The sequence below is a fragment of the Amphiura filiformis genome, chromosome 7, assembly GCF_039555335.1.
Source record: "Amphiura filiformis chromosome 7, Afil_fr2py, whole genome shotgun sequence".
NCBI lineage: Eukaryota > Metazoa > Echinodermata > Ophiuroidea > Amphilepidida > Amphiuridae > Amphiura > Amphiura filiformis.
The window spans coordinates 369,047-380,547 of record NC_092634.1 but is presented as its reverse complement, the minus strand read 5'-3'; the positions used below and the strand labels follow the sequence as shown (position 1 = coordinate 380,547).

Here is an 11,501-nt window from a genome sequence, read left to right as displayed (position 1 = left end):
TGTTGATTGATGGTAAAATATTGTTGGGAGGGCAAAATGGGAAAAATGAAAGCTGTGGTTGCCAGGAATATTAACTTTCAAGTGTCATTTGGAAACATCATTTACTTTCTTTCTAAATCAAAAAAGAAAAACTGAGAAAATGTTTGATGTTTAAAATTTTTTTTTTTGAGTCGGTCGTGCCTTGGCAAACAAACACTTATTTTTTTTTTGCCTAATACAATACTAACGTTAGCTATCATAGGCGGCCTATGACTGTGAATAATAATATTAACTCATGAAGTTACTTCCACTATTGTGGAAGGTATCATTAAAGTCGTAAGAGTATTTTGGACTGGAACGTACAATGTGTTAGGAAAGATATTGTGAAACAGAAAAAAGGCGCGGCAGAAATATAAATCCTACAGCTTCAATTTCTCCTGAGATTAGATCAAAGTCATAATATATAACTTAAATATTAGTGTGTGTATTAATCATATTATTAATTTGTAATGTTGTAATAAAATCGATACGTAATTTCGATATGTCGTGTCTCTTATTTTTTTTGCAAATAATAATATGAAAACATTGTAAAGTCTTATTCAGATTCCCTTTTACAAATTAAGCGTACTGCTAGCCGTCCAGCGCGTATTATTTGCACAAGGTCCAATGCACACGCTTGACGTCGCGCGCGTATACGCGATGATTTGACAGCTTAAAAGCTGTCAAATGAAATCTGAATAAGACTTTACATTACACATATCAATGCTAAATAAGGTGGTGCCATTTTCAGTAGCCTTGAAAATATCTAGAAACTTTTTATCAGTGCAATAAAATATTATACAACACTTACAGGTTTGTTTGGCTATTTTTTGCCTGAGCAGGAATAAGTTCGACGCTTTTGTATTCCGAGGTTGCGATGTGTGTATTATATCGGGATGTGGTGGGGTTGGGGAGGGGGGGTGGGTGCGTGCAGAGGCCACAATCCGTCTTGAAAAGTGTGGGGTGACTGCACTTTGGCTCGACATTTGAAAGGGGCGTGAATTCATTTTTGGATACGCCCCTATTATAATTAGGTAATACTCGACTCACACACATTCCCTATATTAATATGTATACATGTACCACATGTAGTCAATCTGTCTGCTTTATCTGTATTGTGCCCCTTCTTAAGCAAATACGGTAGTTAAACACGATTTCATCAAACATTATAACAATAGCTCTTTTACAGTGTGCAATCATCCCGGGCAATAATTGGGCAATAATAGAGGATGTGCGTGAAATTATTGATTGGCTCCATACAAAGAAATTGAACCGGTGTCCTTCACCGTATAAATCATGGCACAATGCAGTGCATTCAATCAAACGTTGTCGTCAACCTATTTGATCGTATTTGTGCATTTGTTGTGTGTGTGAGACGAGCTGTCGCGGTAGATTGCAATAGCTTGTAATCATGCTTTTGTTGAATGAATTTGAGTACTCCGCCATATTTACGGTATGATACGTCATAATCTAGGTGATTATTTGCATTGGATATCTTGAATACGCTGGTGAGGTTGTGTAATAATCGGATTAATGCCATAACAGTAGGTGAATACAAGTTTTGAATATATCGCGTTGCAAAGCCCCATTCAGTGATCCCAGCGAAAGTGAAAAAAAAATCAAATTGTTACTTTTATAAAAAAATTTAATGACAAAAATTGGCACAAAACCCAAGAAAACGGCAGTATTGACGAAGTTGAAGCCCCATTCAAATACATGTAGCTAATTTATATATACTGTCAGTATATAAATTACAGATTCACGTAAATGCATTATTTTTGTCTTAAATAGGCCTACACGGCTTAGGGCTGAACCACTAGCAGAAGACACCAAGTTGATGTTTTATGACCTTTGACATTCTTTTGTGGCGAGTGACATGGTCAGTTCAATTCACGCCGAGTGTCCTTGACAGGTTTAACTCTGCTTCGGTGGTCATGAAAGAATTCAAAAGATAACCTCTGCCCCAACAATCCCAAGCAATTGTCTGAAACTGCTCTTCGGATGATGTATCATAAGAACTCAGTCGTCAAATGATGATAGTCATATACACCTATCCGACTTCGCCATTACTGCGGTGTCCCCGATGTAAAACTGCGGTGTCCCGAGGTCGGGGGTTCCATCCATTATTTATTGTGTGCTATACAGAATTGTACCCGGGAATTGTACACAACAGTGATATTCAATACACAATCATGAGTATTGAATTACGAATTAAATCTCCCGCTCTGGTACATCTGTGTTGCCGTCAATAGAGGGCCAAATGCAGTAAACGCTTCTCGGATTGGTGTATAATGACCAAAAGTTTATTACTGACTATATCATTGAAGACTGAGTTCCGCAGTCTTGTACAAAATCTGAATTTTGATGATTTTTACGATCGTCCGGATGAAAAAAAATCACTGAATGGGCCGTTAGTTCCCTCCTCTCCTTACACTGGCAATATGGATCAAAGAAAAATAAAGAAAAAAATAAAGAAAACAAGAACAAAAAAGACAAAGAAAAGAAACAATAAAAGAAAAACAAATATGAAAAGTTCGAACAATATTTGGTTTATAAAATTAATGTGACCGTGATGAGGCTCGAACGCACCACCTTCCGATTTAAAGTTCGAAGCGCTAGTGTACCAAATTCTGATGCCTTACCAAGTGAGCTGTGCTCCTGAGATACGAAATAAAAATTAAATAATACACTGTATACCTGCTTGTGTCGGTAATTGATTTGCTCAAATTCCATAATGGTACAGTGCAACAGAGCAAAAATGCCCAAAATTTAAAAGCTATATAATTTATGACCACTATTAATACACTACACATAAAAATACTAATACAAGGGAATTTCAACGTAAGAATCCAAACAATTAAGTACCAACATGCACAGCTTTGTCCTTATATCACATTTGGGTTTTAACAAAATGTTATCAAACCTCTACTGTGATTGGCAGCTGCACAAGGCATCTCTTTGATAGCTGATTATGGCCATCCATTCAGCAAGTGGCTACTAACTGACCTTGACAGGCTTGAATGAGCACTGTCATCTGCTACAAAACCATCACACTCTAGGACCTGGTCACTCCATAATGCTACAGCTACAGGGAGCACAGTACTTTGACAATGGAGTGAAAGACTATTATTATTGATTAGGCGCGGATTTTAAAAGTACAGCTCCTATGCGTGTATAGCAAAAAATTGGAATAGAATGTTTGGAATCATGTAACTAAAGTACTAAATGCATTCTGCAAAATGCGCTCTGACCAATTTATAAAGCATTTCATTAGCTTTAATTTGACATATTGTTTGACATATTTGGAATTATGGTAAATCATTAAATAAAATATTTATTAATTAATCAATTATGTCAATTAATTAAAATTTAATGAAAATATGCATATTTTCTCTGACAGAATTGTAGGATTTGACAAGAGCCATCTTTCTTGTAAGTTTGATTCTTATAACATACCGGTATCGTATTGCGTCCCGTTATAGTTGCAGAAAAAAATACGCGTGCAGGACACACATACGCACACACCCCACACACACCCCCCCAGAGGATCGTACCGTTTTACAATCTTATAACATTCATTGGCGCTAGTAGTAGTAAATTTCAATTTTCTTTGCTTTACCTCACTTGTTCTGCTCAAAATTAAAAGGGGACATATCTAGCTGACAGTAAAAATTTTATGGCAATTATGTTTAACTATTTGCTTAAACAGCACAAAACAGATAAAGCAGACAAATTTACTATACATAGGCCTATACATGTATGGTATCATGCCAGGGACTGTTTAAGAATATAACATTAGATTTATGATATTTACTTCGAGGACTGTTATTTATCAAAAATGTGAAAAATATCAAATTTTAATAATTTGTCATAAAATTTGTATTATATCGTGAATTTCAAACAATGAAATTCATTTGATATCAGAAAGACATTCTTCGTATTCAGAATGCAATTCGATATGTCTGATGTGCTCTCATATCCCACAAAAATACTATCGAAACGCTCAAAACGCTCATTCCAGATCCCTTAATTTGGTTAATTTTCTTTTCTTGTTTTCTTTCTTTATTTTTCTTTGATTTATATTGCCAGGGTAAGGAGAGGGAACTTAAGGCCCATTCAGTGATTTTTTTGATTTTTTTCATCCCGACGATCGTAAAAATCATCAAAATTCAGATTTTGGATACTAGACTGCGGAACTCAGTCTTCAATGATAGTCAGTAATTTTTATATTTTGGACATTATTATGACTATCATTTGAGGACTGAGTTCTTATGATCCGAGGAGCAGTTTCAGACAATTGCTTGGGATTATTGGGGCAGAGGTTATCTTTTGAATTCTTTCATGACCACTGAAGCATAGTCAAACCTGTCAAGGACACTCGGCGTGAATTGAAAGACCATGTCACTCGCCACAAAAGAATGTCAAAGGTCATAAAACACCACTTTTGTGTCTTCTGCTATCTAAAGGCCTATGGCTGATTTTGTACCTTTCGTCATTGTCATAGATGTGCTAACATACTAGTAGCTTGCTAGTGCAGTGGTTCAGCCGAAAACCGTGTGTCTAAGACAAAAAATAATGCATTTACTTGAGTCCGTAATTTATATACCGGTACTGACGGTATATAAATTAGCTACATGTATTTGAATGGGGCTTCAACTTCGTCAATACTGTCGTTTTCCTGTTTTGTTTTTTTGCCATTTGTTTTTCATCAAAAACTTTATAAACGTAACAATTTGATTTTTTTTTTTTTTTTCGCTGGGATCACTGAATGGGACTTTATAGCGCGGATTATTCAAAACTTGTTTTTACCTACTGCTATATAGTATTAATCCGATTATTACATAACTTTTCCAGCGTATTTAAGACATAGGTTATGTAGGGATAAACTGTACATGGGTATAGAGGCCCTGCATGCTTTTATCGATTGGCTCCAAACAAAGGATTTGAACCGGTGTCCTTCACCGTAATCACGGCGCAGTAGCCTACAGTCCATTCAATCAAATGTTGTCAGTGTGCGAGACGAACGATGTATAAATCTGGAGGTCACATCATCACTTATCAAGCTTATTGTAAAAAGTTTGTCCAATGCATATACTGTGTGTATTGTTCCCGGGTATTGTCAATACAGTCAAGCAAACAGGTATTATATTTTGAAAAGGCCGCTATAGTATATTCACAGGGGTGTCTTGAATGGCCAATCATATGGGACATAATCAAATTGCAGATCAAAAATCTCAATCTTTTTGAGAAAAGTGGGGGGGCGGGTGAGGCTGTGGATCACCAAATACCCAGGCTTTAATTAAGTAAAACACTCATCCGGATCAAGAGAAATGTCAGTCCTTTTAAGGTCATATGGTGAATTCCGAAAACATGGACATTTTTGATATTTTAATCGTTATTTATGCTTACTCCAATAGAATTGCATAAAAATTTCAATTACCTTAGATCGACCTAGTTTTTGACTGTATATTTGCTCAAACTGTTTTTCAAACTGTTCCAAATCAACTTATAATGATTTTGTAACAATCACCTTCCCCACCTCCCTCATAAAAGAAAATCAACATTTGGGAGCCTCGCCGTTTGAGTTTTAGAGCCAAAAGAGTGAAAAGACCAAACGTGCGAAGTCTGCAAACTACTAAAATCCAATACACAATGTACTATGTAAATGTAAATACTTAGTTGAGGAACTACGACAGTACTCAAACAAACGGACAAGAGCGTTTCTCTTATTTGTAAAGTGTTTCCTAATATAGCCGAATAATGACTGGATAAAAACATTTTTGACAGAAAAAAAGGGTAATTTTTATTAGAAGGTGGTATGAAACAAACTCGGTTACAATATGTAATTTGAAAGTTTAAAAGAAATTCTATAATTATTAAATTATACAAGTCTAATATTTCTAGAAACACCAGGCGCGCTATTTTTAGAATCAAAACACGAAAACCTGAGAATTAGAGTTTGCTGGTGATGGAAGCTTAAATATTAATCATGTTTTTTGTATAAATCGACCTGTAGAACATCATTTTAATCATGTCATTCCACCCTTCCCATGTTTTGGCTTCTACCGGAACTCAGTGTACTGACAATAAGGACAAGATATCTACGAATCGGGCAAATTTGTCAGTGCCTAAATTGCGAGAAATTCAAGTGTGGGCTACGGGAGAGGCCGTGTTAACACCGGACAGAGCTAGTGTACGAATTGTGGTATCAAGCAAGAAAGAACAGGCCGGTGAAGCAAAAAGCAGTGTTGCTAGAAGATTAGATTACATTGTGCAGACGTTGCACACACACAGTGTTAAGGTAAAATGAAAATTACTTAGAATATATAGAGCAGCGGCCAGGGCATCAATCCGAAGTTCGCGGCGAATCTTTTCCTTCTTAAAGGTCCGTGACCCGATCGACAGCATCATCCCCCCGATATTTTTCATTGTTGATGAGGTTTTGGTATCACATGATAGATACTATTTTTCTCATTACTATCCTGAAATTTGAGTTGACGCTCCAAGTCGATGTATTTCCGGAGAAATCATGAATCACAGCGGTTTTTACAGGTTACCAGTTTGTAAATACTAAAACTTCGTCGGAATTGTGGGGACGGAATTATTGCGAATCATCAGTCTCCTCAACAGCTACTTTGGTTTCGCGTCATACACATTCTGTGAAAAAAGCGAACCACACTAACTGCTGAGGAGACGGTACGCCGTATATAATTATACAATTCCAAGTCAAGATGGACGATGTGGACGATTTAGCTCAATCGACTAGCGCGTTGTGTTTTACCCGAAAGATTCCCGGTTCAAAATACGGTATCGGAAGTTTTTTTTTCCTCTCCATTGTTAACCCAAAGTTTTTTATATTCATTTGAAATGTACATATTGCAAGGGGAAATATATTTTGTTTCCTTTTTTTCTGAAACGGAACGAAAAAAACAAATATTTTCCGTTCAATACGGGCCGGGCATTGTACAGCATTGTCGTCATACGAACGGGAATTGTTGTTGTTGCTTGCCTGCCCATAATGCACTTCACGTATACCAAGTTATTGGATTGCAAATTTGGCTATTTATTCACATTTACGCTGAAAATGCTCTCGTTTTTCACAAAGCAGCATAAAGGGGCAATATTTGATATTATTATGTAATTTTAAAGACAATCCATATCCAAAACCAATAGGGTTACCCCCTTTAAGTTTAGACCACCCTCGCTATTCTCTTGGTCGGGCTGACGTTACAAAGGGGAAATAGCCTTGTAAAACCAGTGTGCGCATGTGCAGTTCCCCTTTCTCGAGCTGGTTATGCGCACGCTTGTGCAAAGGCCAAAGCTAAAGGGACGAAGGGGACAATTATGTTCCCGGATGTCCGACTGAGTGAATATTATAGGGACTAAAATAATTATTACTTTTGCATCAAGGTTTACTTTTGCATCAAGGTTAAACAGTTGCCAAACACTTTGAAGTCAAGGTTTAATGTATTGGAAGGCATGAAGGAGGGCTGGCTTCGATAAATGAGGGAAATTATGGGGATGGGGTAAAAAACAAGATTAAAACAACTTTTGAAAATAGGTGAAAATGGCTATTCTGCTGGGAAGTTTTTGTCTCAAAAAATAGTTAAAAAATTATCGGAAAAGCAAGAAACATACCTTCATAAAAATCAGCATCACTTCCGTCACATAAAAAGATGATCAGATGAGTGGAAAGTGGCAAAGAATAATGTGAAAAGAGGGAATTTTTTAAAGAAAAATACATCATGTTTTATGAGAAATTCGCCATCTTTATGCAAAATTGCGTCATGCAGTAAAGTACTGTCAAACACGCTTGAAAATGCTTGATACGCGAGTGTAAATCACTGTCAAAGTGAGCGTACATCAAGCGCTCGTGCGACGCGAAAGTTTTGGAGTTTGCATCACCGGTTTTGCATTCAGCTTTTTTACATCAAAAGTTGCGATAAAAACATGGATTTTGGAACAAAATAAAGCTTGTTTGATGAAATTAAAGGTATGTTTGTATAGCTAAGAACATGTTTAACCTTGATGCGAAAGTTAAATTTGATAAATTCGTAATTTTAACCTTATATATCTCGGGTGGTCTAAAAGAAAAGAATCAAAAGATCTCCCTGAAATTAATTGTCAGTCGTTGGAAAATGTTACAAAATGGGTGCCAAATGAAAGCATTTGGTGGACACTTTTTAAAAATTTTTTACAATATTAAATTTTTGTATTAAAAATGTTTAGAAAAATTGAAAAATGTATAAATGTTCAATGAAGGCCCAATTGCATGATTGAAGCAGAAGTTCTAGTCACGTGCCTGTACTTTTTGTCAAGGGAGGGGAGCAAAGAAAACAAAATTACCCAGTGAGCATTATTAGAAATTTAAAAAAATCTTTATGCAAATCGCACCACAATATCTGTGATCGCAATTAAATTACCATCATGAATGTTTTTCCCCAATTTCCCTCATTCAAAGACTTTCCAACATGTCATGCCGTAAAACCTTGTCTATATCATATAGCCTCTATAGAAAAATTATCAAATTCGTGGACATCGTGGAACATTCAACTACGCTTGTTACTCCGCGACTAATCATGCTAACTACACGCGCGTACAACGCTACTCTACGCGTCCATATTAGCGAGGCTATAGATCTGCGTACAACTGCTTACTACGCACAGCCACGCAAAGAGTATGTTCCACGATGTCCACGAATTTGATAATTTTTCTACATGTATAGTGTTTTTGATGAACAGTAAATTAATCCGAGACAGCCGTAAACAAGCCAATCAATAGATTGGTCTTACAATAGTATTGTTTGCATGCTTGTATCGGTAATTAATTTGCTCAAAGTCCATAATATAATTTTGTCGATGGATGGCGTCTGGATTAATTTAGCTTTCATCAAAAGCACTCTACTTGTAGACGAAGTTTTACAGTACCGGTACCTGTATTTTAAACGTTTTTGGCAAGAAAATGCTGATACAAAAATTAATTTAACTAGTCTACATGTAGATTCAAAAAACTAAGTACATATAGCCTTAGAACAGTTTAATTGAATGCCACTAATTTATTGTTTTGCATTTCAATTTTTTAATGTTAAATTGCTTTATAATTTGTGTGCCACGCAGGAAGGTGACGTGACAATTACCAAGTTCATCCAGCGGCTAGAGGGCGTTTACAACATGGAAGCAGAAGTGGGTGTGGTCTTTGTAGACTTTGACAAGTGTCAGGCTGTGTGTAATTTTCTGGTGGAAAAGCTTGATGAATCAGTGCTGGTGTCACAACCAAATTACTTTCATAGCTCTCATGGTCTAGAAGGGGTTAGGTAGGTTTAAATGACATAGGTTTACGAATTGGGGGGGGGGGGGCTCAGCTCCCTCAATAATTTTTGTGCGGGGGCTGGAGTACCTTTCAGCCCTCCCCACAATAATCCTAGGTGAAGTTAAAAATTGTGATAAAATAAAGGGAAAATGGTGTATATTTTGCCAAATTTTCTGACTGCAAGGGGACAAACCCACCTCGCACACACACCCCAGTGTGCCCCACAATCTTCCTAAGCATGCGCCAATGCATGTCCAGCATTATATAATTTTAGAGGATATTACTACAATTCAGTGGAATTCTCATTACCAGTCCAGTACTTATATCAACACCAAATACCATGCTCTAAAAGGCTTTTGTTACTACATGAAAATTGCACCCACCTTTTGAATAATAATTGAAAAGCATGATGTTGAAAATTAACTGAAGGGTGGACTTCGACTTGCATCATGGACTGAATGTGACGAATTATGCACATGACATCCACAGTCACATTCCTTCTTTGAAGCTGCATGTATTTTGTTTTTTTATCACAGGCGTGTCACAAGCGGGGGGCCCTTACAGCTTTGCTCACTCTGATTTCTGGGATCGTAACTTTTTTTGGGTGCCCCATTTTGTGTTACCTAACCTCTAAACACCAAGGCAGATGCTATCATTTTACTCATATCCGGTATAAAACCCAATAGGTTTTGCTGTGAACACAGTGAACAGGAATTTGTCATTTTATCTATTACCGATTCTATTTCTATTTTAAAAACAACTTAAGGGGGTACTACACCCCTGCCCAATTTTGTGCTTATTTTTACATTTTTCTCAAAAATTATAGCGCATTGGTGACAAGTAAGATGTATATTATAGGGGCAAGGACTACAACTGCTGCACTGGAAATTTTATTTCAGCATAGACAACAGTTGTGGAGTTACAGTCAAAAATGAGGGATCAATAAATCAATAACTACTTGCCTTGAGTTGCTGAATTTTCAGTGCAGTAGTTGTAGTCCTTGCCTCTATAATATACATATCTTACTTGTCACCATTGCGCTATAATTTTTGAAAAAAAAAAAAAAATAGGCACAAAATTGGCCAGGGGTGTAGTACCTCCTTAAGTTTTAGATCATTCCAAAGTATAACATTTATTTGGCACATGCTTAATGTTGTTGTATTCCAACTCTTTTCTGTTTTCTACAGGAGACAAGCATGTCTCAATGCAGTACAGAATGCCAGACAAAAAGCCCTGGAGGTTGCCAGACTTCTACGTCAGGGTCTCGGAAGACCCCTCACCATACGAGAAGACCAGTCACATGAGTGGGAAGGACCTACCCCATCGCAGCAAGACTCGGCGGCAGGCAATGAGGGGCCCATGACATTACAACAAAAAATTGCCAATGCCACTGTGACTGTTAGTGCAAAAGTATTCGCTAGTTTTGAACTTGTTTCTCGAGATAAGAGCAAACAACAGCAAAGAACTTGATGAAAAATGAATGCCCTGCTATGTATATATCAGGCATGAGAATGTTCCTGCCCAAGCAGGAATTCCTCAGTGCTTTTTTGTTGTCAAAATTTCCGCATTTTTATTTATTTTTAGCCCGTTTTGGAAAGTTTTGCCACATTTTACGCACTATTTCCTGCTTTTTCAGAATTTTCCTGTTTTGTTATGGAAATCTATTCTCATGCCTGATATATGATTTTAAGTATTTTTATTATTTAAAGAAATTATATTTATTTTAATATCATGACGATGTGATGCAATTAAGCTAAGCAAGCTAGATATTGATCACATATTCAATTTTGACTTTCCTTAAGGGATGGGGTATGAGCGTTTGACAGTATTTATTGTGGGACATTAGAGCACATCAGACATATCAAATTGCATTCTGAATACGAAGAATGTCCTTCTGATATCAAATAATTTTGATTTTTTGAAATTCCCAATGTAATATACGTTTTATGGCAAATGATTAGAAATTGATATTTTTGATATTTAACACAGTGTTCTTAATTAACCGGTTAATTATAAATGGCGGTTAATTAACCGGTTAATTAACCGGTTAATTAAAGTTAATTAACCGGTAAGATTGCTTAATTATGGTTGGAAATATAAATCCGAGCTTGGAATTCAATATGCCATCATACTGAAGAACATTGTGCAAGCATTTAACATGAGCAGATGAAGTG

The 11,501-nt window shown here is 36.5% G+C and overlaps 1 protein-coding gene across 1 annotated transcript; it reads left to right on the top strand.

The window, feature by feature from the left end:
- Positions 1–5,891: 5,891 nt before the first annotated feature.
- LOC140156209 (interleukin-1 receptor-associated kinase 1-binding protein 1-like) lies at positions 5,892–11,142 on the top strand. The gene is made up of 3 exons (XM_072179214.1): positions 5,892–6,319; positions 9,135–9,331; positions 10,515–11,142. The coding sequence occupies exons 1-3, from the start codon at positions 6,050–6,052 to the stop codon at positions 10,795–10,797; spliced, it is 750 nt and encodes a 249-aa protein (XP_072035315.1). The 5' UTR covers positions 5,892–6,049; the 3' UTR covers positions 10,798–11,142.
- Positions 11,143–11,501: the final 359 nt, after the last annotated feature.